The following is a 26,923-nucleotide window of genomic DNA, read 5'->3' as shown; positions in this document are numbered from 1 at the left end:
GCCCGATTAGCTCAGCTGGTTAGAGCGTCGTACTAATATCTTGTCTGAGATATCAAGTCCATGCGAAGGTCAACAGTTCAATCCTGTTATTGGGCATTTTTTTTGCGCTTTTTGCAGATGTGGATCACTTCCTCTGTCTCTTTTCATAACATCGTCCTCTGTCTACACCTTATCATGCCTCTCCATTTCTTTTTTGCGAATGTTGCGGTGTCGATAACTCAAGCATTTCGCTCGCAATTGGGGAGTGTCTGTAGGGAATGTTCGGACTCGAAAGCGGAGTCGGATGCAGCAGATCTCCACGCCACTTAATGAAGAAAGAAGGTCGAAAGCTGAGAGAAATCGAATAAATCGAATAAATCGAGCGCAAATTGCCTGCTGAGATATGTATGGATCCTGAAACCATGTCAAATATACTAGTAACGTCAAAAGATCCGCGCATCGGCTAGAGAGCAACAAAATCCCGTCCAGTATCAGTCCCCATCCCGAACCATCAACACCAAAAAGTCAAGCTACCTCCCAAAAAGATATCACCTTGGAACTATAACCGAGATCCAAGCCCCGGAAGCGAAATTTTGTCCAAGGAAACAATCGAACAATCACTATTCGTCCTTTCTCCTCCTGCTCCTCCATCTCACCCTCAACACCTTCTTCCTAAGCCGCAACAGCAGCATACAGCTTTGAATTATCGTACTCTGCGCTCGCACACCCGCCCGGAATCTGGTACTGCTTCGCGCCCGTAATGCCCAAGCTGCTAGTCCCGCTCGTGAGCGTTGCATACGCATTCTGGAACCAAACCTGGGTGAATTGCGCAAAGCCCGCCAGGGTGCTCCCGTAGTAAGGCCGCTCGACGACCCAATCGGCGTCTACGCGCGCCAAGGTGGCGCCTTGCCAGGCATTGACACTGTAAGTGTAGCCGCGGTTGGACATGATTTTGCTAAGAAGGGAGCAAGGGGAGGGGGTTAGTTATGAGTTGATTGGGTTGGAAAGTATACATCAAGGGGGAAAGAAATGAAGATGGGTGATAAGTGGAGGAGAGGCTGCAGTGAGGCCTGAACGATCGGAAGGAGATGAAATTTCCAACACTTACATGGTCGCTGCTGTGGAGGAGGTTGTATTGATGGTGATGTCAAACCAATCACCAGCAAAGACGGGAATGTTGGTAATCGTGTAAGCGCCATTGGGGACCCATTGCCACCAGACTTCGTTTCTGTTGGCATCATAGCTATGTCAGTTCTGGCTAAGCTATTGCAAGGTGATGAATGAGGATGAGAGTAACTTACTCAACTATTCCGGTAGAGTTGTTGATCTACTCGCAAACATCGTTAGTTTTTAGTTCTTCCACTTCTTGTTGTTCAAACACGGGAAATAAGAGCCGAGCTAGACATAACAGCAACCAACCTTGCAAACCGTCCCAGCCTGCAGCAATGCCGAAGTCCACGAATCACCATCAATGCCAATCCAAGCGGCTGCCGCCTGGGGATACTGAGTGACGCCGGGCCGCTGAGTGCACGTGGGATGTTGAAAGGTACCGTGGACGAGCTTGATTTGATTGCTTGACGTTGTAGATTGTACAGAACCACACCAATTGTTACTATTTGCAGTCGGATTGGTTCTCTTAACCCGTCTCAGGGTTGTCGTTCCTATCTCGGGGCCCGAATCATCATCTGTGCGGCTCCTGATGCGGCCAAGGGTACCTGGCTTGAACGGCTTGAGGTCAGTTTCGGCCTGCGGCACTGGAACGCCGTTGTGTTCGACTGTAGACGTGAAAGTAAACTGGGCTAGAATAGGTTGGGATATTACACCCAGAAGGGAAATAGCCGGGCTGAGGAGCTTCATGGTAAGGATATATGCAGGAGCCTGTGATTTCAGAAAGAAATGTTATATAGGCAATTGCAGAGCTAAAGAAGGCAGCCAGGTAGGTAGAGAAGCCCCTTCGCCCAGGATTGCTGAGTGGATTACCGAATACAACAAAATCACTGCAGGAACTCCTCCTGCTTTATCCTTTTCCAAGATGGTTAGAACACGAGAAAGTTGCGACTCTATCCATGCATCCGTCACAGTTATTTCCCTTCCAGGCCGGGAAGCTGAAGCCATACCAATTCCCACGAGAGCCTGCTCGTGTTCTACAACGGGCTGACACCGAGCTCCATCACAGAACGAAAAAGTGGCAAGGCCACCATTCCTCTTTCAACTCCATGTTCTCGAGCGCTCCTCATTGCGCCATGCTCCTACGCGCAATGATTGTGAAGAAGATGTAGGTTTGAGACCATTTCCAAGAAGGGATGGTGGTGTCCATACTTTGGTCACATTCTCCTTCTAGTTCAGGCGTTGTATTCGCCAATGTGTCCTCGGGGAAATGGTCATGCGAAGGAGGAGACTGTGGTGGTTGTGGGGCACATATGCCACGAGTTTGGTAGTATCTGACGGACCCGAGTGTGTAGTCCTGTGTCGGATGGAATGTGTACCTGTAACCGGTTGAAGGTTGAGGTGATGGGCAAAGTGAAGCAAGGGGATATCCGCCGTATGTCACAGCGAAATCGATCCCACAACGTTGATGCCTTGGAGGATCCAGCCAATGAAGCAGGTCCAGGCAACGTGAGTGCCAGGAAGATACACACCCACCCCTAAATGCTGGCTGCAAAGGGGATGATGCTTCGCCGTAACTCGCCATTGCAACGGTGGTCCACACAGCTTCCCGTTACGGAGTCTGTTCAACAGTCTGAACCTGCGGAGGAGGTTGTCCGAATGGATACTAGTAGCCCTCAGTCCACGTTCAAGACTCAAGATAGCAGGATCAATGCCGGATATTTCGATCTCTTTCGCCGCCATGTGTTTGGACACTTAAAAATTGTAGCTTTCAGTGCGTCAAAGGCGCTAAGAGGAAATATTCGGCAAAATGTCTGATGATAAGAGGAACTTACTGACCGAACAAAAAACCACCAACCCTGATTTTCTGCATGTGCTCGGGTGATTTCTTCCATGTCCCCCACCTCCATCACAATGCCAGGTAGTTGTGAAGTTGAACACGAAAGTGGCCTTTGGCCTGCGCCACTGTATTACTGCTTTCGGTGCCTGGCTGCCTGTCTGTGCCATTACCTGTGAGATCGTGGCTGAAACCAATGAGGAAGAATTGACATCCTGATTTGAATGGTGAAAGAAGTCCAAAAGAAAGGCGCTGCCAATCCTTCGCTAAACACCTCAACCAAAAGGGTGGTGGGGGACGATTAGAGTGCAAACAACTGCCAGGCGTCGGTGAGGCAAGATGTCAGGCGGTGCCCACAGGACTCTGTGGCTGCTTCGAACAAAACATGGCGTTTATCGGATGACTTGCCCCAAAGGATGGAGCTTGGCTATCCCGTTGTCTTATGTGATGTTCCGAATGGGAACGTGATAGCACTTGCTCAATGATATATGCCCGCCTACTCGTGGATGATCTTCTTAGGCTTTTATGCCGTAGCTCTGATTCGTGGATCGTCATACATCTTACTTTGTACAGGTTATGAAAAGAGTCATGATACTCCCAAATGCATCATGGCAAGGTGTGTAAACTCGTTCAAAAACGGCTGCAAATGCCTTTCAACGGCACCAACAGAAACATTGATATTGGGACGTTGATGAAGGTTTAAGGAATTTACGAATATACGAGGTAACAACAGCCCCCACATACCTATATCATCCGGAGGACTATTGATGAGCTGCATCGCAGGCCAGGCCGCCCGTTGCAACGGTGCCACTGGCTTACACGGGTATGATTCGGATGTGGGATTGACTTTCGCACTTCAACAACACCGCCCAGCAAATCAGGGTTGCCGATTGCCACCTCAGCCTCTACGCCGCGACAGCCAAGATAGTGACCGAGGAATTTCTCCTTCGTATTTCACTTTATGTCATGGCAAAGACTTGGAATTTTTTGATCTTTTGCTGTCTGCCTTGAGGAACATAGCTTGTTGGTTGTCTACTCGTGGCGCCCAGGCACCTTCTCATTGTTGTGACGGCATGTCAACTCGTCACCGATGGACTCGAAGATGCTCCAAGATGGTGGTGATAGTAAGACTGGCGTTGGCACGGAAGAAGGCAACACCACCCATGTCATGAGGCATATGGGAAGTTGTATTTGCATGCTTTTTGTGCCTGGAAATGCGTTGCCTCGCCCCGTTCTCATCACACACTGGCCTGCTTCCTTGGGTAAGATTGCCTTGAGAAACAAATCTCGATTCCCGAAGCCACCGGCGGCAATGACTGAGTATCGGGCTTGCCCAACTTGGGTGAGAGTGGGTATAATAGACTCCCAAAAGGGAGACATTGTCACTAATTTCCAATGGGACATGGTGATTGGGTGAAGGACATCGCTCGGCGTCTGCATATGGACGTTGGACTGTGGCTGACTGGAGGGCTCCTTCATCCGAGACCTGGCCACGGCCATGCGTGAGTGCTATGTCTTCTGACGAAGAACATCTGCCGCGTGCTATCGCAACTGTCATTATCCAAAGCTTTCCAAAGTCGGAGCCAGGTAAGTTTTGGAACCTTGAGCTTTGGATATACATACCTCTATCGCTATTTCTGCACGCATTAGGAGATTTGGTCGGCTTCATGTGGAAATATGTGATAGCCACGAGAAATTTTGTGCTACGTGACGTACGTAATTCAATTGATGTTCTTGCCTCAGGTCCAAGTTCGATACTTCTTGCAAGGTGCAGTTCCTAAAGGCCGGTAAGCCTATCTAAGGTACTTTCAAACAGGGGAGTAAAAAGTGCTTGAGGTTTGTAATTGAAAAAACGGAAAAGGAAGGAGTAAAAAAGGAGTGTCACTGAAGCGTGAAAAGAAGGACAAACCAAAAGTCACTAGAAAAAAAGTTGAAAAATAATCGATCCACCCAGGGGTCGAACCTGGAACCTCCTGATTCGTAGTCAGACGCTCTGCCATTGAGCCAGCGGACCTTGGATATTGACTGGCTTGAATTGAGATATTATATAGTCAAGGCGTACGTTGGCAATCTTAGCGCACAAAAATACTACGAAATAAAATACAAAACCTGCCAAATATCGCACAGAAATTTCTGCCGTTCGTAATGTCTACTTCCGCCTCCCCAAGAACATGATACGGGCCTCTGCAGTAAAAAACTAGTATACAAGGCAAAAAAGAAGGGTTTGATGGTCATCGTGCGACGTGGGCCTGATTCGAACAGACGCTCCCGAAGGAACAAGATTTCTAGTCTTGCGCATTAGACCACTCTGCCACCACGCCTTGTTGTTATGTCAAGGATTGCATGAAGACAATACGAACCACCATGGTAGCATGGCAGGATATCATTGGCTACCTCCAACTATCACAGGCCAGCCATTCAACTCTTTGACTCTTAGACATTTCTTTCTTTCGAAATCCCAACCAACATCAGACCTTTCTCTCCGCCGCGTACGCCATACCCTTCTCCTCCTCCACATGCGACCCACTCCTGGACATCATCTCGCCCTCCTTCTCCCCTCCAACCCGCTCCGCCTCATCGAGCGCCTCCGCCTCCCTGTTTCCATACCTGCCAATTTGCCACCACGGCAAACTAAACAATCTATCCATACTCTCCAAGCTCCTAGAGGCGGTTTCTGGTACGAAGAACCATACCCATACTCCGCCCAATATCGTTACAGCACTAAAGAACCAAAAAGTTCCCTGTCCCGAAATCCCGCCCTCTCTCACGGGGAGCAACATGTCAGGCACAGCCCTCGCGCTGCCGTACTGGTTGGCAAAGTGCAGACACATCGCCAAACTCGAGCAAAAGGCACGCAGGCGCAGACAAAAGATCTCCGAGCTGAGCAAGTACTGCATGCTATTCCAACCCAGCGCCCAGCCGATTCCCGATAGGTAAATCATGACGATGGCGCCTCGCGAAGCGCGTAGTTTTCCTGAGTTGGCGGGAATCACGTACCCCTCTTCGTTGCCGAGTTCGGGGGTCGCGGATAAAAAGGCTGCAATGTAAATCATCGAGATGGCTTGACAGGCTATTCCCAAGAGGAGAGAGCGCTTGCGGCCGATGAAGTCAACGAGGAAGAGGGCGCAGACGATGGCGGCAACTAGCTTGACGATGCCGAAGATGGCTGTTACCAAAAGCGACTCTTTGGTGCCCGTAAGACCAAGGAGTTCGAACAGGTCCGGCGCGTAGATGGTGATGGAGCCGGCGCCGGACCATTGACCCATAACCTGGGCACCGAGAGTCAGGCCAACGCGGTAGAGGTTGCTGCGCACGGTGAAGGTTTCTTTGAGGATGCCGAGCCAGCCGGCGCCTTTGGAAGCTTCCATTTCTTCGTGGTGGCTGAGCGTGATGGCGTTGATTTCGCGCCGAACGTAGTCGTGGTCGGGGGGCAAGTGGCGCAGACGGGACATGACGTGGAGCGCCTTGTCGCTTTTGCCTGTCTTGACTAGGTACCGGGGCGATTCATACTGGAGAAAGGTAAGGAGAAGAATAAGGCCCGCGAATATGATATGGAGGCTGGTAGGAACCATCCAACGGGCTGGCGTCTCGGCAAGATGAAGCTGGCACCCGTAGTTGGTGAAGTATGCTAGGACGATACCGAGATAGACGAAGCCGGTGAAGGTACCTTTTTTTCAATCAAAGTAAGCTGTTAGTAGGAGTACTGAGCGTTTTATGTGAAAATAATGAATATACTGCAGAAGGGATGAAAGGGGATTACTTACAAACACAGAAACCACGAATGCTAGCTGGAGCTATTTCGGCGATATAAACTGGCCCGACGACAGGTGACTAGAATGAGCGGTTCCTCTCGTATTAGCTGAATTCCCATTGCGATGAGGCCATCAGTAGGGTAAAACCAACCTGTCCGACACCGAGTCCTGCAACAAATCTACCAAAGTAAACTAAACTCAGGTTGCCGTTCGAACCCATGAAGATGGCGATGCCCAACATCCAAAGTAGACAAAGTATTCGAGTAGCCCAGATTCGCCCTATTCTGTCACAGATCATAAAGGCACTGCAGCCGGTATCTGTCAGTAAACCAAGAGGGACTGAAGAAGAAGAAGACGAAGAAGAAGAAGAGGTGCTGAAACGGGATTGTTCCTTACATTAATGCCCCCCCGACACTCCCAATTTGTACCATAGACGAGATGTTTGCCTTGATGTTCGCTTGCTCAACCGTAGAATACGAGGCATAGTTGATGCTGTCCTGGAAGTTCTTGCTCTTCAATGCGCCATTGATCAGTCCTTCGTCGACACCACGGGCAGCGCCCAACAGGCCGAAGGACAAGACGGCGAACCATAGCCTCCAGTTGAACACTTCCTTTGGCTCGTCCAAGTTTTTGAGCTTGAAGATGTTGACGGGTTTCTTGACGCCGCCGGCCATCGTGAGGTTGGGGTGCGGTCGATAAGCGGTATGAGAGGAACAGGCGGTAGGAACACAAAAGAGGTGGGCGATATCACCAACTTAATAGTTATGAGACAACCGACGATCAAGACCCATGACAAGCGGGCCGAGAGTGGCCGATCTCACTTGTGGGAGCTGCCCTCATTGTTCTTGAAGAAAACCGAACAGAATGTAGTGTGCACCTTGGCTATGCCACAAGCAGGATCAACTCCTCTTCCTCCGGGAAAGATTTGCCGGACGGGAACCCAGAATCTGGAAGAATTACGTTCAGACTACTGTGGTGGAATCTGGGTCCTGACAATTGGTTGGTCACCACAATGTTTGGCCAATGGCATGCGGTCGTTACTGGCTGATGATGGACACGATGGCTTCCCCCAACCTTCCTGCATGTAAAGAGACCCCTCGAGCCGGGCTAGTTCGGCGCTTATCAGTTCGAGGCGACTTTAGAATTTCTTCTCTTTTTCATTGCTTCTCCGCGTCGTATTTTCTGCTCTAGGGCGCCAATGAGCCTTCATCGAACCAAGATGCCGATGTGGAAAGAGGGCCTCGTCTGAAGCTCACTTGTGTACACTAGTGTAGAGTCCCCCACATCCCGCCGCCTGCTTGTGGTGAAGGAATCACTAAACGGGAATGCGCACACGTGTGCAGTTCACCTTCGGTTTGTTCGTTAGCGTAGTACTTGCACAGGGCCATAACCACTTCCAGGATTACTAGGCGGGAGTCCTGGCGTGGATATTCTTCAGTCGGCTATTGTCCGCCGTGAATGCAGTCACATCCGAGTCATATGTGCGAGACACGACCGATCATTGTTCTTGACTCTGTGTGAGCTCCGGAATCCCTTATCTTCTTCCGTCCGTAGTCGGAAGAGGTCGCAAGTCGGGGTTGCAAGTCTTACGCTGACAAAGAGTGTAGCGCTGATGTGCATGGCGACTTTATTTCCATGTTTGGCAGGTGGCTACACCGGTCGGCTCAATATTTGGACCAAAGAGTAGAACAAAGCAATGGTCTCTATAGAGACCATGATGCTGTTGCCAAACATTGCAATAGCTTCCGAATACCCGGGGTTGACGAGCACAAGTGAACTTCATACGAATTCATGTCGGTGTAGTTTTGTAGCGAGCCTACTCAGTTGTTCTTAGGTTAAAAGAGCTTGCTCTTACCGCTCGGCTTAAGCTCCGGATGCTTCAATTTCCCCGCATTCGGAACGCGTGGCAACACTTGATAAGATCGTCGCTTGTGCGGCCATGAGTGCTGTTATAGGCATAGACGAGGACCGTTTTGCAGGGGGACACCCACAAGTCCTCCGAGTCGACGCAGTAGTGTACTATGTACGCGTCTCACCCTGGTCTTCAGGACCGTTCTTGTATGGTCGGGTTTGAGCGACACCGAGTTCAGAACCCGGATCTCCTCCTTGAGTATCGAGAGGTTATGTATGACAGGCGCAAGCGGGAGTTTTCGGAGGGAACCGCTGCATAGTAGGATGTTGCAAGAGGGGAAGAGTGCTCTGAGATGTGATATATCGACCAGCTTGATCTGGCCGTGCGACTTAGCAATCATTGAGAGCTTATTCGCGGCCCGAGGAAAAGGACATTTGAGGATCGTCGTTAAGGATGGATACATATCTTGGCATCAAATCGTGGGGTTTGCTTGGCTACAGCGGGAGATGGTCCTTGGCTCTGCAGTCTTTCTTGCCAAGTGGGACGGTTTAATGTGTCATTCCCCATCTTGGCTTGCTTTTGTAGACGAAGATGACTGTAACTTGAACCTTTGAGGCCAGAGGCAGAAGGGAAGAAAAATTCGAACGATGGCATGAACTGGTTATCTATCAGCGTCCGTCAGCAGCGGGCAACGTCAACGCATGCAAAGGGAAGCGAGAGTAGGTAGGTACCTACTGTTGACAGCCTCCGATGCCATCCGTAGCTCCCTCGCTCACGCCCACAAGAATTCCACTAAAAAGGCCTTCCCCGCATCACTGCCGATACCCGGGCATTCGTCCATCTCTTAAAAGAGGGCACATGACCACCTCACCACTGATACCACCTTCCACGATCAAGCACCCCCGCCAGTCGAGCAATAACCCCTCCACAACCATGGCGACAGCATCAACAACAGAAACCCCCAACCTCGTCCGTGTCAACCACCACGATGCCAAAACCTTTGCGGCCGCCCTTTTAACGGCCTCCGGCGTGTCCGCCAAGAACGCCGAAATTACCGCCTCTGGGCTCGTCCAAGCTGACCTGCGCGGCGTTGAAAGCCACGGCATCCTGCGATTGCCATCCTACCTCTCACGCGTGCGTAGCGGGGTTTTGGACCCAGCCGCCGAGCCGGAACTAAAGCAGATCACGCCCGTAGTCGCCCAAATAGACGCGAGGAACGGATTCGGCTTCCCCGCCGCGCACCTGGGCATGGACACCGCCATCAAAATGGCGGGCGTCTATGGCATTGGAATGGTAAGCGTCAAGCATAGCAATCATTTTGGCATGTCCGCTTGGATTGTGAAGCAAGCGGTGGATGCGGACATGATGAGTCTGGTTTTTACCAATTCGTCGCCTGCGCTGCCCGTGTGGGGTTCCAAGGAGAAGATGATGGGTGTAAGCCCCATCGCCTGTGGAGCGCCGGGTGGGAAGGGCGAGGGGTCGAAGCCGTTCATCTTGGACATGGCCCCGTCGGTCGCAGCGAGGGGCAAGATCTATAAGGCGCTGAGGAGGGGAGAGAAGATACCGACTGACTGGGCTTTGGATGGGGAGGGCAAGCAAACTGATGATCCGGCCAAGGCGCTGGAAGGCGTGATGCTGCCTATGGGTGGGCCAAAGGGGTCGGCGCTGGCGATCATGATGGATGTCTTCTCCGGCGTGCTTTCGGGTTCTGCGTTTGCTGGAGGCGTCACGGGGCCGTATGATATGTCCAAGCCGGGGGACGTTGGCCACTTCTTCGTGGCCATCAAGCCTGACTTGTTCATGAGCCTGGACGAGTTCAGGGAACGCATGGATATCCTATACCAGAAAGCGGTGAACTCGGAGAAGATGCATGGCGTCGACAGAATTTACTTCCCGGGCGAGATTGAGCAGCTGAACGAGGAGCAGAGATTGAAAGATGGCATACCATATGCCAAGGCAGAGATTGATGCTCTGAATGCAGAGGCTGAAAAGCTAGGCTTGGGCAAGATCCGATTGATAGAGTAGAGCTTCATATATATTGGGTTATTTGCACCTTTGGAGGTGAAATGGGCCAAATTCTTCGTCTGAGCCAAGTTTGTTTAAAATAAAGAAGCTGCAGGCGATCACAACAAACCACTGATGAGGACGATGGTGTGATTTGGTCTCTTTCCGAGGGTTAGCGTTGATCCTTTTTTCAAACCATTTTGAAAACTTTACCAAAGGCAGCATCATGGGTATCACAAGGGTGGCAAGTAGCTCGCCCTCAGAAACTCTGATACCTGCTTTTCCGTGTAGAGCTGTAGGTAGCTGAGATCAGTTGCGCGGTTTTGCCCCAGTGCATCTCAATCAAGATCAACACCCAGTCTATACACCCAGCCCATCGAGACAGAGTCTTGGTGTTCTGGCATGGCACGGCAGGGTTTCGGATTGAACGGCGCTTTTCAGACAGAGTGTATGGCACTCAACGTCCAGAGACAGGCAAGAAGCAAAGCGTACTAGCCCACCCTGCTCATTTTTGTCTGGGTAGTATCCAGCCGGGCACTCAATCAAGCAGCATAGGGAGCCGCTTGGCAATCGCTTTATGGGCTAATGAACCCTGGAAAGCTTCAAAAATGGCAATAATAGACTCCAAGCAAATGCTCAGGGGTCGAGTCCGAGCCCAGCAGCAAATTTTCTTGCCACCCAAGCAGCTCCATGTTCCTCATACTCTTGCTTGGTGACCTCGAGCTTACTGGCATGTTCATGCTTGGCGAAATTGGCAGCTCCCAACCAGGTGCTGATGATAGGGTCTTCCGGGCGGGCAACTCTGACCCTGCATTCATCGGGGAATCGCTTGAGAATCTCTGTTTGCAAGCGCTGACAGAACCCTTCAGAGAGACTGTTTCCTCCCACAACTACGATATTAGCCAGAAGGCCAGGCCACAGTCCAATTGGCACAGCCAAGAGGGACTGCTTGACTAGGTCGGCGATGCCAGGTTGCCGGATGCCGATATCAGAAGGGTTGAAGAGGAGCTCTGGAACAACAAAACGCTCGTTCCGTAGCGTCAGGACGTCCTCTGTGGATACAATGCCCTTGCGGGCGCGCGCCGAGACACCAGGCTCGTAGTCGCGGACAACACCGTGGAAGCGCGTGTGGGAGTCGGGCAGAACGTAGTCTTTGGCGATGCCAGCACCGCTCAAGTAGTCCTCCCTCTTTTCGCCGCGCGTCCCTTTCCAAGTCTTTTCCAGGTCTCCCTTGAAGTCCAGGGAGGTGTAACAGACTGCTTCTTTCATCTCGTTCACAATGTATGGTTCGTTGCGCATGTCGAAGTGGCGGACGGACAGTAACCTGGTGAGATAATTGGTCATGAGCTTGCCACCCACATCAAGTCTTCGTATGGCCGGATGTAGCGGTCGGCCTTGGAGGATAGGCGTAACGGTGGTGTGAGAGTAACCCGAGTCGATGAGCAGGATGACTTGGGCTGGACTGTCTATGGTGGATTGGGGTGTTCGGAAGATGGATTGTATGTCCCGGTACGCGTTGAAGACAGGACCTAGAAAACAAGGTCAGCACCCTTTCCCTAACAGCTCTCTAGGAGGCGACATACCCAGGCCACGGTAGTAACTCGCAAAGCCATACTCCTCAAAGACGATCTGGTCACAGTGTGTTTGGAGAGAAGGCAATGAATTTGGTTGCTCTGTGAGAATGAGCCTGGTGTCTGATGGGTCGCATTTCTGCGCAGCTTTATCGTCGAAGAACTCGCGATCCCAGATCTCTTTCTGGGCCTCCCAGTTGACGATAAAGCCCTTTTCGACGGGGCGCCTGAAGGCCAATTCGCTGAAGTCCTTGCATTTTTCGAGTTCCGAGCCGACATAGATCTTCCTGTGACGGTCTCGAGCGAGGCAATTCGGAATGATGCGAGGCTTGCCGTCGCTCTTGTCATCGGAGACGAATCCAGCCTTGATGGTGTCGGCGCCGTTGTCGAGAACCAGGGTTGTCGTGGGGGGTGCCGGCCCTGCCGCCCGGGACTTTTTAGCCCCTCCTCGTCCGGTCATGACAGTACTGAAACAACAGCTGCTGACAATTGAATCCCTCTCGCGCCCCGGCCCTCGTAGCTTGAAGTGCGTGGGAGAGTCGCGTCGCGGTTGTTGTCGCAAGAACCGTCAATTGTTTGGGTTTCCACTTGCATCGACGACGGGACCTGCTGATAAGGGGAACGATAAGGGTTGTCAGTGCCACCCGGACCTCGACGGGCTGGGGTTCTCTTGCTTGGCATTTCATCATTTCCGCCGCCGCAAGTGTACACTAAAGACTCGCTGACCTGACAGCGCCGGAGAGTGAGAACGGAACCTGCCGGCGCCTGCCACTGCGGCAGCGGGCACAACACACCGGAGACACACACACACAGCGCAGCCTAGGGCCTTGTGGAAATCTCGACTGGGACCGGGCAGCCCTGCCTTCCGTCATCCATCACTTCACTTCCACTGTTGAGAGCACACTCCCGCTCCCGTCACGGCAACTGAACTCTGCAACCCGACCACTACAAATCCCATCAATGTTGCCCCACTCAACTTTTACCTCTGACTTTTAAAAAAAAATTAAATGACAAGGTGAACATTTCCACCTCTCAGCGTATTTTGCCCCCCTTGTGGAATCAACCTCATCCTCTTGTGCTCCGATACCGAGCACTCACTCGATGCGCTTTATCGTGGTCAGTATCGCATAAACCCATAACTGCTAGTTTTAGCATGTCACAACGATACCAGAACGGCGGTGGCGGCGGCGGCGGTCGACGTCGTGGTAACGACCCTCGGGACGACCGCAATGGCTATCAACAACGCGCGCCGAATGGCCCTCATGGTCTCCCTGCCCGACCTCCCCAGCCGACATCGTACCGTCCCTCCGACAACTACTCCAACCGCAACAACGGTGGCGGTGGCGGTGGAAGAGATCGCGACAATTACCGGCCTCCTCAGGGTGATTTCTCGTTTAGAGTAGAGAAGCCGCCGGGAGTCAGCAATTCGAGCTACGACAACTACCGTCCCAACGACAACAGGCAGTCCTACAATGGCCGCAGAGCCCACTCTCCCAGAGGCGATCGTCGCCACGGAAGACCCAGTGGCCGTGGACGAGGCCGCAACGCTGGCCCCCACGGAGGTTTTAGGAAACCGTGGCGTCCTTTTGTTGCGGCTGAGCGCGAGCTATTGAGCGGTACCCATGAGTCTGGAAATGAAGAGGCCCTCTACAATCCCGAGACGGGCGTGCTCTACCGGAATGTCGACGAACTGTCCGACAGTGATGAGGCCGAGATGGACATCTCTGGAGATGAGGCTGCTGAAGATGCCGAGCCGTCGACCAAGCGTGCTCGCACTGCGCTTGATCAGTCGACCAGCGCCAACAACACCCCCAAGTGGTCCAACCCCGACCCCTACACTGCACTCCCTCCCGAGGGTGCTCGGGAGCGCAAGACCAAGGATGTTGTGCAGATGATCAGAAAGGCTCGTGTGCAAACCGCTGCCGAAACAAAGACCGCGCTCCCCAACGACCTGGACGAGATCATCATGTTTAATTCCGATAGCGACAGTGACATCGAGATCATCCAGGAGGCGAAGCCCACTGGCAAAGCAGCGCGTGATTCCCTTTCTCTTGTTCCCGTTGCGGCCGCAAGCGAGGATTTGAGGGCTAAGCAGCCCTCCAAGAAGTCTGAGGTTAGGCAGCCTGTGGACAAGAAGCCTGAGACAGGAACTATTGATCTCACAGGCACTGATGACGAAGAGGACTCGGCCCCACTTCCTCCGGCACCCAGGAACATACCCAAGAACCTACCCAAGACTCGTCCCACTTTCGATGACCCCACTCCTTCTGCTTTGGGTAGCAGGAAGCGTACCCACGACGACGAGATCAAGTTGCCTCATGCTAGGCTGAAGAAGGCAACCAGGGCGCCTGTAGGTGGAAAGATTCAGCCTGAGTGGCGAGCAGTCCCCAGCCAGGACTCCTGCCCCTGGATGAGAGATGCCGAAGATCATTCGGCCAGCCCCACGATGGGCCGTTGGCTGCACAAAGAGATCATTGATTTTTACGAATACGTTAAGCCTCGTGCTTTCGAGAAACGTATCCGCGAGGAGGTGCTCGACGAAATCAACAGGTTTGTTCGCAACACCTTTTCTGACGCTGGGGTCTATCCTTTCGGATCGTTCCCGTCCGGACTTTACCTACCTACCGGTGACATGGACATGGTCCTCTGCTCCGATCAGTTCAAAAGGAACTATCGGGCCAAGTATGACACTAGAAGGACCATGTACAGGCTCAGTGACGCCCTCAAGCAACGCAAACTTGCGTTCCAGAACGAGGTTGAGATCATCGCCTTTGCCAAAGTGCCGCTGGTTAAGTGGGTTGACTCCAGGACAGGCCTCAAGATTGATGTGTCCTTTGAGAATGACACGGGCTTGCAGGCTATCAAGACGTTCCATGCCTGGAGAGATCAGTTCCCTGTGATGCCTGTTCTGGTCACGCTGATCAAGCATTTCCTTTGCATGAGGGGCCTGAACGAGCCGGTCAACGGCGGTATAGGAGGCTTCACTGTCACCTGCTTGGTCACCAGCATGCTTCAGCTGATGCCCCAAATACAAAGCGGATCTATGGATCCGAACCATCACGTCGGGGACCTTTTGATGCATTTCTTTGACCTCTATGGTAACCGGTTCAACTACCGGACCACGGCGATTTGTCTGAACCCGCCCAAATATCTTCCCAAGGTAAGTGCTCATTATTGTATGCCCTGCGCTCGCTTCGGCTGATGCATTATACAGCACAAGATCAACACCTTTGCGTACAAGAACTATGACCGATTTTCGATCATCGACCCCAACAACTCGGAGAACGACATTGCTGGCGGCTCCAGTAACACCGGCACGATCGTGGCACTTTTCAAGCAAGCCTATGAACTGCTTGCAGAACGCATGGCGCAGCTAGCTCAGTCCCCTGATCGGCGCAATGCCAGCATTTTGGAGGTCATTTTGGCGGGCAATTACTCGACGTTCCGAAATCAGCGAGCCCATCTGGAGAAGCTGGCAGCGCCTAATGGCCCAGCCGGTCCTCGGAGACGCTAGGTGGTAAGCATTATGCCATGAGTTCTGACGCACGAGTTTCTCTGCTAGGTTCAGTGTCTCCGATGTGCTCAGATATGCGCGACAAAACTCATGCGTATCACGACTGGTTGATGACCGTACACGGAGAGACTTGACGTTTGTGGCGTTGGCGAAATACGGAATACCTGCATCCAACTGCGGCGGCAACGGAGCGACGCAGATCGGGCCCTGAGATCTCAGTGGCCATGGAAGCATACGATACCCCCTTTGATATGCCTGACGACGGCTCGAAAGATTTTGCTCTTCCCCCTTGTACCACTTTTCTTGTTTCAGCGCATCTGCCATTCCAAACGGCAGTTCGTCCTGCCATGGACAAGCGCATTTAGCTTTCTGCCATGAGTTCTTATCGCTGAACTCTGGGCCCTCTTTGGGGCCGATGCTTACCCCAGCAGATATCTGTATACTATCATAAAGCGGCAAGCGCGTGAACAAAGCTTGCCTCGGCAATCTTTTTGGCGAACATCGGTCTTTCAGTTCATTTAGCTCCGCAGCCCAAAACCCCCCTTCCCCCTTCTCCTATTGTTGCTTTTACCCTCGGCCCTTTGGGGGAAGGGGGGCTTGGGGCTTCTCATCCATAGGCCCAGTGGGGCTTTCCCACGAAATCAATTTGCCCTTCCTTCTTTCTCCCTGTTCCTTCTTACCTTTGTGACTGACTACAGGCGACTCGCCAGAGTCATTACTACTGACTGCTTATAGGTTCATTGATCGCCATCGAGGCAACACTTTGGACGGGGGATGACAATGCGACGGCTCTTTTTCGGAACTTGAACATTCGACTTCGACCATCATCGTTGATTCACAACGAAAAAAAACAATTTTGCCGAGCGTGGTGGTGACTTGGAGCTTCGTTCCTTATCGCTACCTGCCACCTTTTCTCACTGCATGCACGCTCCTGAGGGGGTAGCTGTGGAGAGGAAGTTAAGGCGGCAGGGCGCAAAAACATGAGGGATAAGAACGGGTTTTCGACCAGGAAGATGACAGATGGTGGAATATTCGGCAGAAAACTGATATGGATGAGAATTTCCCATGCCCGCAAACTGAGCAGAACGCAAAGAGAACATGACCAGAAACCTTTGCAGAACAAGGCCAGTTAACACCACTACAGTAGGGAGTTACTGTTGTCTCTCTGCCGTGTATCTGACCGTAAGTTGATCCGTCTCGAGAGTGATGACCTATTCAAAACCCCATTTCATGCGTTCATGTCGATACCAATAGTTCGCAATCTTAACTCCAGGGGCAGCGCTTCGATCAACTTTGAGATACAAAGCAAGACACATTAATCAAAAGTCAACCCTCCATCCAGCAAGGTACTCACCTACCTAGGTACGTTACGAAGACATGTCCTCCTAGGCCCTAGTGTAGGCAGCAAAAGGACACCACTACATTAATTTATCAAGAAAGATGGAATATTCAGACTACCAGGTACTGCATTGCATGTATCGCACAGCTGTAACAAATTAACCTAACTCTCTGAGTATAATGGAATGGGAAAAGAAAAAAAAAAAAAAAGGATTGATGAAGTGCAAAAAAAGTGTCAAAAAAAGATTGGGACCTGGGAGGCTCGAACTCCCGACCTCAGGATTCCTCTGAAACTGTTTGAGAAGTCAGTCAGATCATACATTGTGAGTTAGTATGAGACCTGCGCGCTAGCCAACTGCGCCAAGGTCCCCATTCAGTTAGTTGAACTATTTGTAGTTGTTGTTGAGAAAGGGGAAATGATAAAATGGCTCATAAAAGGGAAAGGGAAGGGTGGTCTAAAGAAGAATAAAGAGTGAGGTGAGGTGATGTGGACCGGTTGGAACTTGCGGGCTTAGGAAGAACCAACTAATGAGGGAATTTGGAAAATGTGGTGTGGAGTGGAGTGGATTGTGGTTGAAAGCGGAACCGCGCCGAGCCCTCGGGAGCGGGATGGAAGCCGGCCGGGCGATCGAGTATGAGATGATGGAGATCGGGGATTGGATTGGATTGGGGATTGGGGATTGGAACCCGACCAGTTGGAGTAGACAACGGACAATGGGACTGGAGTGGGAGAGACAATGGGAAGGAAGGAATCTGGCGTACCAGCCTGGAGAATGAATAGAACTTCGGAGGGAATACCAAAGAGATGAATGTTTCGCTTCATACGTAGGGACTTAGGAATAGCTGACCAGAATTTGATTGTAATAGGATAGCAATTTGGGGCCCGTTGGCAATCAATGCCAAAAAGACCAAAAAGAAAAAAAGGAAACACCTGGTAGTGATGCGCAATAATGGGAGCCACAGAGCAACACTGCGACGGATAAAGAAGTTCAAAAAAAGAAATTCCCCTCGACCGGAATCGAGCCGGTGACCTTTCGGTATACAATCTAGACAATTACAGCCGAACGTGATATCCAACTACACCACAAGGGGTTTTATTTGCTGTATAAGCGTTTGCAACGATGGTACCTATAGTCCCTGCACAATGTCTCCCACATCATAGCAACAAACAGGGCACACTGTCAATGTTGCCTCGCCCATCACTCCTCCCTTCTTTGTTCCGCGCAAGGAAGTCATGTCAGACTACCTACCTCTAGGTACTTAACACAGAAGATACCGACATGGTTCGGCAAGATAATACTCTACGAGCCTAGGCGATTATATATGACTCATTGCGCGACGACCCATCATTCTTCCTGACACATTCGAAAAACTCACCGACATCTTCGAAGCAAAACAATCTTGATTGTCATACGCTGTTGTCTGTGATATGGTCGAATATCCTTCCCTACCTACTGAGTCGCTAATTACCTTGAACGTGATGGTTCTCTGTTTTCCTATCCATAGACCCCCCTCCCAGTTCTCAAATCAAACAAAAAACGCAATGGCAACCTACTTCAGCAGCTTCCACGCCAAAATGCCAAACGCAAGAAAATCATCCCTGTTAAGTCACCATGGGTAAGACTCCAGAATCTAAATTCGTCCATGGTCAATGAGCAACCATGAAACTCCTCATTATGTTCGTCTTTGTGTGCTGTTGAATCTGTTTAGTAAGAAAAGAACCGAAAATAACCCTTGGGGATAATGTGTTCAACAGCAGTGGCGGGCAAAACAAAGTTGGTAGTAGGTGGTTGTGGGATATACAAAATCAATTGGTCCTCCTAGATGTTCTTTCTCCTCCCTGGCACATACAGACAAACTTGACGAGTCAATGGTGGTATTGGTAATGGTGTTGCTCTTCCATACGCCTAACATCCTTCTTCGCTTCCTTCCTTCTTTTCCTTCTCAAATTGATCAATCTTCCTTCGCACTTCCTACTCCTACACCAAGAGCTTATTGTCTCTTGCGATTTGGACTGTTTCTGTGATCCCGGGTGCTCTTCCTAGCCTGTATTTCTGTGCTTGTTTTCTGTGCTTCTCTTGTTTTCGCTGCCAGTGACTGATCACAGCGTGACCTGTGTCGCATGCTCCACAGTTGTCTCGTTGCCGACATGCTTCGAGTCGCTGGCAGTACTGACGTCCCCGACCGATGTCGCCGGCGAATCGAGCGTGACAGTTAAGCGGGGAGGTTGCGAGTTGATCTCCGAGTCCTGCTCCGAAATACCGGTTGTCTGCGAATCCAAGACATGCTCTACATGCTCGCCAGCACCTTCACCAGACTTTGCCGTCTCATCTTCTCCCTCGATCGCTTGCCCGTCGGCATTGATTTGACTGAGACGCTTGCCGGCGTGCTCGCCCTCGATGCTCACGCCAACCACCTCGGCCAAACTTCTGAAGTTGAACATGGGCTCAGTGCTGGTGCTTGGGTCCCTGTCCTGCTCGTCGCCGTCTTCGCTAACCCCAGAACGGCCACCTAAACTGAGACCGCTACCGCGAGGATCCTGGAGGTTAGAGGGCGGCACATAGCTGCCCTGGTTACTTTCCACCGCAGACGAAGATGCAGACGAGGCACTGCTCATCTGGCGAAGATGTGACGGTCCAGCCATCGGCTGGGGAGACGGAATGGGGCGAGCAGAAGCGTCATTGCTCGCTGCGCCCGCACTTCTGTCAACGGCTTTACCCTTGTCCTTGGTGCTCGAATCTGGCGCTAGCGCTCCGGGAGCTGCTGGCGTCGTCATGGCGGCACCCGTGGATGCCATAGCGCTGGCTACGCTGGCTTCGACTCGGAGGTTGCTGGCAGCACTATTTCCACGCTTCCTACCGAAACTCAGCCCAGGTAGACTCAGGCTACTTCCACTAGCCGAGCTGTGCCCACTGCGGCTTGCCTCATAGGGTCCGCCCTGTTTCGCTGCGGCTTTGGCTGCTGCCTTCTCTGCCTTCTTTTCTGCCTTCTCCCGTTCCTTTTCGCGTTTCTTTGCCTCCTTCTGTTCCTCCTTTTCAGCCTTCTTCTTGCGCTCCTCTTCCGCAGCCAAGGATAAGCGAATGGCCTCGGCGAACATCATCTCTTCTAGATCTTCCAACCGGCTACGTCGGTTTCCGTTGCCACTAGAACCGGCGGCGCGATCTGTATTGGCAGTAGCACCAGCATTAGCAGGAGTAGCTGGGCCGGTACCCCGATTCTCATCGCCGTTGCCAGGAGTAGCCGATGCTGACCCAGAGCCTCCGGTATTCCGACGCCCGAAGCGACTCCTAAGCGCACGAGACTCGTTGTTGTTCATCAAGAACGCTGCTGTGTGTAAGGCTGTCGCAGCAGCAGCGCGCCTCGCCAAGTGTGCTCGTGCGGCCTGCAACTTGGTTGCCCATTCTGGCCGGACTTTATCCGTCAGAACGACATTCGGTGCGTTGGCAGACAATGACTGGTTGCGACGACGGCCACCTGGTGAAGCGACACCGGGAGACAGAGATCCTGAATTGACTGAACTTTCGGACGACATGGCTGCGCTTGTGCTTCCGAGCGCTAGGGGTGAAATGGCATAGGTCAGACCGCGACGGAATGGTGGCGGCTCATAAGTGACGCCAAAGTCGGGTTGCGTGCAGTAGGGGCAGCAAGCGGGCTCAGATACCAAGAGCCCCGCGGACTCCTCGGGATTGTTATTCGGATCGTTCTCGTTGTGTCCCTCTGGGAAATGGGGATCCGGCCGCTTAATCTGGACGAAGCATTCGCTGCAAATGGGCTGGTCGCAGCAGCGGGTGTGGTTCAAGTATGGAGGGTACGTCAAGAAGCAGATCGGACATTCGGTAGCGTTCTTGTAGAGGAAAACTTCGAGGGGTTGTCCGTTGACAAAGGGATCGTTGGGTAACATGATTTCGCGGGGCGCAATTTCTGTACTCGAACCATTGCGACAAGATCCTCCTCCCAAGACAGCAGCAATAGCCTTTCCTCGCGTGGGCTTAAATGGCGAACTGCTCCCTTTGCCGGAACCGGGAGAGGGTAGCGCAGAGCCCGCATTGGACGTGCTATGCTCAGAAGCTGTGGAGAGGCTGCGACCGCCGATGGGGACTGTCAGGTGGTTGGTATTTGAGCTCGCGTCGGTCGGTGAAGCAGGCGAGCGCGGTCGTGGGATCAACTCATCCGGGGGAGTTTCGCCGGCAGCGGGGATCGGCAGGCCTCGCGCGGCAGCGATGATTTGAGGCTCGGTCCAGTTCTCGTCGAAGTCGTTTAGTCCTCGCCAAAATGGAGCAAGTTTACGCTCAATCTAGAGGGATGATACGAGTTAGGAATATGCTTGATAGGAGTTGATATCATGGCTTTGAGCGCACATACCATCAACTGCCTGACGATCTGTTTATTAAAGTCCTCAGGCCCGACATAGGTACCCATGGTGACGAGATAGCCACCGTCAACATGCTCCTCTTTCATGCTCCGCTCTCGCTCTTGTAGCCGGGCAACGCGCTCCTTCTCCAGCCTCCTGGCCTCCCTCTCCTGCTTTGTCTCCTTGCGTTCATGGCGCTCATCGGCGTGCGAGCTCGAGCCTCCTGCAGCGCGCCCCAAAAGTCCAGTGAGATCGTGTCTGGTGTTGCGGTTCCTCCTAGATGACTCCCTGCCAGACTGTGTCGAGGAGCCTATACCGGCGTCAAGGGCGGAGTGGAGGCCACGGCGGCCGCTGTCATCGCCGCGGGACTCCTTTGTGTTTGCGTTGCCCATGGTGGTATTGACGACAGGCGCTAATGTGACCCGCCGGGAGCCGATGAGAGATGCAAAGCAGGATGGCGCGAAACAATGGGTGTGTTGTGTCTGTCGTCGTTGTCTTGTCGAAAGAGGTGGTGCATTCGTTCCGGCTGGCGGGGCCGCTAATCAGAATGACGGAGCAGATCAATCAAAGCCAAGCCTGCCAGCAGCAGCAGGGGCAACCGCGTGCAGTGGGTGCGCTAGGTCGATGCTCCCGGCTGCTGGGTTGTCAGATGTCAACAAGCTTCAGTGCGCGGGGCGGACCAGGTAGTGTATGGCGGCAGGGTGGAGCGCCACACGACGATATGGTCGGCAAGAGGATAATGTTGAGATACTGGGAAGCGATCGCAGGGCTACGGAACAGAAAAAAAGAAAGAGTACAAAGCAATCGAGGATTCGGGGTCCAAGGTGGGATTTTTCGCGCTCGGCAGTTGACGGGATGCAAAAGCTTGAGGGTAAGGTAGGAGAGAACGAAGCAGAAAGCAGGGCAAGGCACAGTGACGGAGGGCCGTCGTTGCCGGAGATGGCGGAGCTTGTCGGTGCGTTTAGATCCAATGGGGTGCTACAGCACGCGCGCTCATCATCCTGGCGGCGTCCAACGAGAAACTTGCTGTCAGTCGCCCTGGAGCAGAGAAAGCGACTCTGGTCTGAGGCAGATGGAGCGATCTCCGGTCCGATGGGAGTCCGACGGGAGGTTCCAATCGAGGGAGGGGTTTCGGGAGCGAGTTGAGAGAGACCTAATGCCGATGGTCACCTACTTACCTATCTATCAGTCTATTACCCAAGTTGGGGGGATGACGGACAGACGGGCGTCCTGCCAGCTAGAGAGGTAGACAATGTCAAATGCTTCGTTGACAATCAACACGACAAAGAGACCGAGGCCAGCACGGTCGCTTGTCGTTCTCGTTGCTCGTTCCGATGACGACAGCTCTATGAGCGTACAGCGAGAATGTCACGTAGAGCCCGCTAAGAACAAATCAAGATGTAAGCTGAACTGAATGACAAGAAAACAGATGGAGAAAGTTTGCCTGGAGGGTCCAAAAATTTGCTTGCTTCTTCGTTGCGTTGCTTGAATGAGGTCGGGGTCGGGGTCCAGACTGAAGGTTACGTTCAGGTAGGTTTGTGCGGCATACGATTGATTGCCTGCCGGTGAGGGAATGGAACCCTTCCGTTGAGGTACCTTATCTGCCAGCAGGATTCAGGTCATCACTGCCGTCATCTCCTTCGATTGCTCTCAGGTGTTAAAGTCATGCATTTACCTCTTTTCGATCAATATATCGAGCAATGAATCCTCGAGATTGAGCAGCCCTACAGTAACTCGATGGTGCTCTTCCACAAGGGGAAATGGCTAGATTCTCTAGTGTTCGGCGTTATTCGACGCACCATTTGATAAAGCACTAACAATCGTACACCCATTTTTAGCCTGTGGACGATCTCCAACTAATAGGACTGGCAACAACACCCTTGTGCCAACACTTTGTCTTGATCATCCTGACACTTACCTCGCGTTCACGTTCTGTCTTCAAAAACAAACCATAGTCATCTATTCGAAAGAGCTTGGGAAAGGTCGGTTCTGTCACACTTTCAAGAAGATATACGATATGACGAAGACCCGGTTAGCTGGATTTTCACGTCACGCTTCGTTCAGCCCCGTCAGCAAGCACAACGACTCAAGGTTAGAAAATGAACATCGGTTCATGGTTATCCAAACGTAAGTTTGTTCTCCAGGGGTACCAGGACATCAAGAGCATGATTTGTAGGGCAAACATCGACGAGTCAGTCTTCGTCTGCATGCTATACTTCAACGTGCGACGGCCCTCGGTGATAGTATTGTTCCACGCGGCGGTAACAGTAGCTCAGTGACACTCAAGATACCCTAGGGTGAGCTATTAAGGTGGCTAACGAGACGATGCAAACCATGATGTCCGCATAGCTCCCGGGAGATATTTACAAGGCGAAGATGCAGACTGTGTGTGTGTGTGTCACCAAGTGAACAATGAGTTCAAGCGCGTCAGCAGCCATTCACGATGCTTCTTTTGAAGAAGACTAAACGGAAACAAAACCAACACTTTATATTCATCATACCTACGCCATCGGCGCGAGGCTGATTCCATCAGTATATATGGGCTGTCCCTACATGTGGATTTCGGACCCTTGCATATTGACCATTTGCTTGCTTAATACAATGTTCAACCGAAGCTGCAGGCTTGCCGCAATGTTTCTTCATACAGAAAGACTCTGTCTGCAAATCTTTTACTGTCCCATAGGCAGAAAACGTATTATAGCTGTCGAATTGATACAGAATCAATCATTAGTAGAGACTGAGTAGGTATGGCGCTTCTCTGAATCCTTTCAAATCCCTCTATGCCCTCCAAAATCCTATCAATGCTCAACTGCTGTTGTCACTATACATATCCCAATGGACAATGGACAATGCGCCTGCCACTACTTGCTACTCATTTTAGTGCAGCTTTTGCATTGACATGTTTCCCACAGATGTCGGGATCAACTCAGAAGAACATGCAGTGCATGTACCTAGAAGCAGGTTCACTGACCTACAGAAGTGAACACGGACATCACAGCATCTCTCTCTAGATTCTCCTGTTAATGGAGGTAAGGGCTCCGAGACTGCCGTACATCATTTTCCCTCTCTCTGGAGCTTATACTGATAGAAATATCTATAAAGGTGGATTCTACTTAGAGGAGCCACTTCTCCTTTTTGAAAATCACCACACTGGACAACTTCATCATGTTTCTGGACCTGTTACGCTGTGCCGGTGTTCTCACATCAGCCGCGCTAACACATCTTCTAGGAAGGAGACTTTACATTGTCTGTTTTCACCTCGTAAGCTATCATTCTGCTGTTGACGGTTCCACAATGCATGTCCGAGTAGGTAGCCATCACTGACCGTTTGTGGCTGTCTCGGTTATCTAAAGTCATGTCTACACTATGCAGAAGAGGAAACCCATGAAGCGGCCATCGAGGTCAATATTCTGTTCACTAGCCAGCACAAGCTACTGACTTCCTCTCTTTGGATAAGTGAGGGGTAACTGAGACGGTCATTGCAAAGAGCGAGGTCCATCCAATATGAACTCCAGGCAAAGATATAAGCACCCCCCCCCCCCCCCCCGCACGTGATTGTCAATCAAAACGTGGGCAAGCCGCCACAGTTTTTGCGCGATCCTCTGATGTGTGTCGCGATATATGAAGCACCCACACCACCACAATGTACTAGTATGACGTCCTGCAAATCATCTGGTGTGCGTGCTACAGTGCGCATGGGCGAAGGATCCGCGACCATATGTACGATATCTTGGTGGTTTGGACCGGGTCGTTGGTGATGTAACAAATGAGAGAACTCAAAATGCAAAATGCCCAAGGAGCGACCTAAGGACGATATGAACTTGATGTGTGCTGCTTGGGCAAGTCTGATAGATCGTTTGATGTTGGTAATGTCGTTGAACTTCCACTTATACAGCTAGCTGTTGGTTCGGCTGGTCAGGTTGGCACCGTGCAACCCGGGAGCAGGCGCACTGCCTATAGAGATGAGCAAAGGGTTTTTGCTGATTTACCTACATTAAAGAACTGTCCAAGTGGATGATCATCTTGTGGAAAGGTTAACAAGATCTCACCAAGCCGTCCAATTCGATCAGCAAACGTGCTGCGTGTGTAATACATATTAGTGTAAAACGTGGCAGTCGACTCGGTTCCAGGCGTCTGGTTGTGATAATCTATCCGCATCCGTATTCGGACCTAGAGCTGGATCTAGAGCCGGCCTATGCTTCAATTTGGTTTAAAACCATCGAGATACGAACACTTTGCCAAACTGCCTTCGGTAGAAGGAAGATTTTACGTTTTCGTTCTGGAACATCGGCGAAAGGGCCAAGTCGTTGGAACACAGCGTATCCAGGGTCGAAAAAAGAAAAAAAGTGAGCTGCAATCGACAACTGTTCGACTTGGGAAAGTGCGGAAACGGTGTGGAGTTCTTCGGTTTCGGTTTCGGTTTCGTAATCGATGTGCAAGACTTCGCATGTCCCTGATACATAGACTAACGAAGAGTGAACGAGAAAACGCCTAACGAAATAGGGTTAGAAGCTGTGAGGAGCTTAGTGGAGGCGACTGGCTGAGTGATCATCGATATTGTGGATTTTTAAAGATTGACAAGCTGGCTGATGACGAGGAGACCGTTGCCGCCGAATGATGAAATAGGAAGAGAGTCGGTGACATATCCGCGTAAAGTACACTTGAGAATGCTAAGTGTTTCCGAGAAACCTCTGTCTAGAGATCTTCAACGTTCGGAAAAGGGTAGAGTCCGCCAGCCCGAGAACGACCCTGCGATCCTGCCTCTGGAGGGTCCGTTACACCCGTGACGCCAAGAACTAAGCAGAAACTGGGGAATCCGTCTGTCACCATGTCCAGTGGACCATCACGGCGCATCCGCAAGTTGTGGTGCCGGGGGAGAGAAACCAACGGTCAGAAAGTTTATTCAAGTCAAACGGTCAGCCAGGCCACGCCAGAGTGTCGGGACATTGCAACTCTCCGTGCGCGATAACCTCTGCTTGTTTCCTATCCCCGCCAGAGGTAACGGTGAGTCCACGGGGCGGCAGATGGTAGTAGTATTGAGGGGGGATCCCGGTTCAAGGCAGGCAGTGCCAGATGCCGGATTCTCATGATGCGACGGGCAGCGACAGGGCAAGTTCTTTCCTAGATCCATTTTGACAGTTTGTCAAGCCTTGTGGGGTTACTCACTGCCTGGGCTTCCGGCCTGGTCCCCGGTCCGTGCTTGTCACCGAAATCCCGAAATCCATTGATGCCTGGTGTTACCTCTAGCATATGAAAAGGGCGACTGGATCCTTAAAACTGTCAGGAGGTATTCCTGTGCGGTTCTTTTGTGAGATTTTAGGTACGCGTCACATCGAGGGTTGGCGGGGATAGCGGCTGGGGCTGATGTTTGATTGTGGTAATTGGAGGATGTTGCGGGTTCGGACTGGTAAAAGACCCCGAAGAGATCCAATTTGAGTATGTAGGAAAAAAATGTGTCTGGCGGGAGCAAGGAATCCAACCTGAAGGAAGGGCGTTGATTGCCATCGCTGTGAGTGGATCAGGTTGTCCAGCACGTGGGGGATCCAGCGAAGGAAACATTCAGCGAAGCGGGCTCTCCCCACTGGGCAGGCACTGGCGAGGGAGGGGACCTGGACGGG

At 51.8% G+C, this 26,923-nt stretch overlaps 6 protein-coding genes and 5 non-coding genes across 13 annotated transcripts; 3 read left to right on the top strand and 8 right to left on the bottom strand.

The window, feature by feature from the left end:
* Positions 1-96, top strand: NCU15379. Its single transcript has one exon. It is a non-coding gene; the product is annotated as a tRNA-Ile (tRNA).
* A 555-nt stretch (positions 97-651) lies between these two features.
* Positions 652-1,836, bottom strand: NCU05584 (hypothetical protein; the record flags this gene model as incomplete). Its single annotated transcript, XM_955453.1, has 4 exons — positions 652-934; positions 1,088-1,207; positions 1,281-1,306; positions 1,399-1,836. 4 exons carry the CDS (start codon positions 1,834-1,836, stop codon positions 652-654), a joined length of 867 nt encoding a protein of 288 aa, XP_960546.1.
* Positions 1,837-4,865: 3,029 nt separating this feature from the next.
* On the bottom strand, positions 4,866-4,937 carry NCU15378. The gene has a single exon. It is a non-coding gene; the product is annotated as a tRNA-Arg (tRNA).
* A 225-nt stretch (positions 4,938-5,162) lies between these two features.
* Positions 5,163-5,244, bottom strand: NCU15377. Its single transcript has one exon. It is a non-coding gene; the product is annotated as a tRNA-Ser (tRNA).
* A 147-nt stretch (positions 5,245-5,391) lies between these two features.
* Positions 5,392-7,858, bottom strand: NCU05585 (MFS quinate transporter; the record flags this gene model as incomplete). The annotated part of the gene is made up of 4 exons (XM_955454.2): positions 7,072-7,858; positions 6,827-6,980; positions 6,688-6,754; positions 5,392-6,590 (listed from the first exon to the last, which is right to left on the bottom strand). Exons 1-4 carry the CDS (start codon positions 7,347-7,349, stop codon positions 5,392-5,394), a joined length of 1,698 nt encoding a protein of 565 aa, XP_960547.2. The 5' UTR covers positions 7,350-7,858.
* A 414-nt stretch (positions 7,859-8,272) lies between these two features.
* On the bottom strand, positions 8,273-12,661 carry NCU05587. Of its 2 annotated transcripts, XM_011396668.1 has the most exons (4): positions 12,115-12,661; positions 10,745-12,060; positions 9,263-10,692; positions 8,273-9,192 (listed from the first exon to the last, which is right to left on the bottom strand). In XM_011396668.1, exons 1-2 carry the CDS (start codon positions 12,560-12,562, stop codon positions 11,168-11,170), a joined length of 1,341 nt encoding a protein of 446 aa, XP_011394970.1. In that variant the 5' UTR covers positions 12,563-12,661; the 3' UTR covers positions 8,273-9,192; positions 9,263-10,692; positions 10,745-11,167. The 2 variants fall into 2 exon arrangements, with proteins under 2 accessions (XP_011394970.1, XP_011394971.1); XM_011396669.1 differs by having other exon boundaries at positions 9,090-9,192; positions 9,263-12,060; positions 12,115-12,625.
* On the top strand, positions 9,141-10,660 carry NCU05586. 2 transcript variants are annotated; one of them, XM_011396667.1, is made up of 2 exons: positions 9,141-9,246; positions 9,313-10,660. In XM_011396667.1, exon 2 carries the CDS (start codon positions 9,386-9,388, stop codon positions 10,550-10,552), a length of 1,167 nt encoding a protein of 388 aa, XP_011394969.1. In that variant the 5' UTR covers positions 9,141-9,246; positions 9,313-9,385; the 3' UTR covers positions 10,553-10,660. The 2 variants fall into 2 exon arrangements, with proteins under 2 accessions (XP_011394969.1, XP_011394968.1); XM_011396666.1 differs by having other exon boundaries at positions 9,141-9,250.
* A 319-nt stretch (positions 12,662-12,980) lies between the features above and the next one.
* On the top strand, positions 12,981-16,280 carry NCU05588 (topoisomerase TRF4). Its single transcript, XM_955457.2, has 2 exons — positions 12,981-15,262; positions 15,317-16,280. The coding sequence occupies exons 1-2, from the start codon at positions 13,256-13,258 to the stop codon at positions 15,614-15,616; spliced, it is 2,307 nt and encodes a 768-aa protein (XP_960550.2). The 5' UTR covers positions 12,981-13,255; the 3' UTR covers positions 15,617-16,280.
* A 921-nt stretch (positions 16,281-17,201) lies between these two features.
* Positions 17,202-17,324, bottom strand: NCU15376. The gene has a single exon. It is a non-coding gene; the product is annotated as a tRNA-Met (tRNA).
* Positions 17,325-17,957: 633 nt separating this feature from the next.
* NCU15375 lies at positions 17,958-18,046 on the bottom strand. The gene has a single exon. It is a non-coding gene; the product is annotated as a tRNA-Tyr (tRNA).
* A 509-nt stretch (positions 18,047-18,555) lies between these two features.
* Positions 18,556-22,836, bottom strand: NCU05589 (sip-5). Its single transcript, XM_955458.2, has 2 exons — positions 21,317-22,836; positions 18,556-21,248 (listed from the first exon to the last, which is right to left on the bottom strand). The coding sequence occupies exons 1-2, from the start codon at positions 21,695-21,697 to the stop codon at positions 19,056-19,058; spliced, it is 2,574 nt and encodes an 857-aa protein (XP_960551.1). The 5' UTR covers positions 21,698-22,836; the 3' UTR covers positions 18,556-19,055.
* Positions 22,837-26,923: the final 4,087 nt, after the last annotated feature.

The sequence above is a fragment of the Neurospora crassa genome, linkage group VI (genome assembly GCF_000182925.2).
Source record: "Neurospora crassa OR74A linkage group VI, whole genome shotgun sequence".
In the NCBI taxonomy this organism is placed as follows: Eukaryota; Fungi; Ascomycota; class Sordariomycetes; order Sordariales; family Sordariaceae; genus Neurospora; species Neurospora crassa.
Note: the sequence above shows the minus strand (reverse complement) of the source record. Positions and strands in the feature narration are given on the sequence as shown.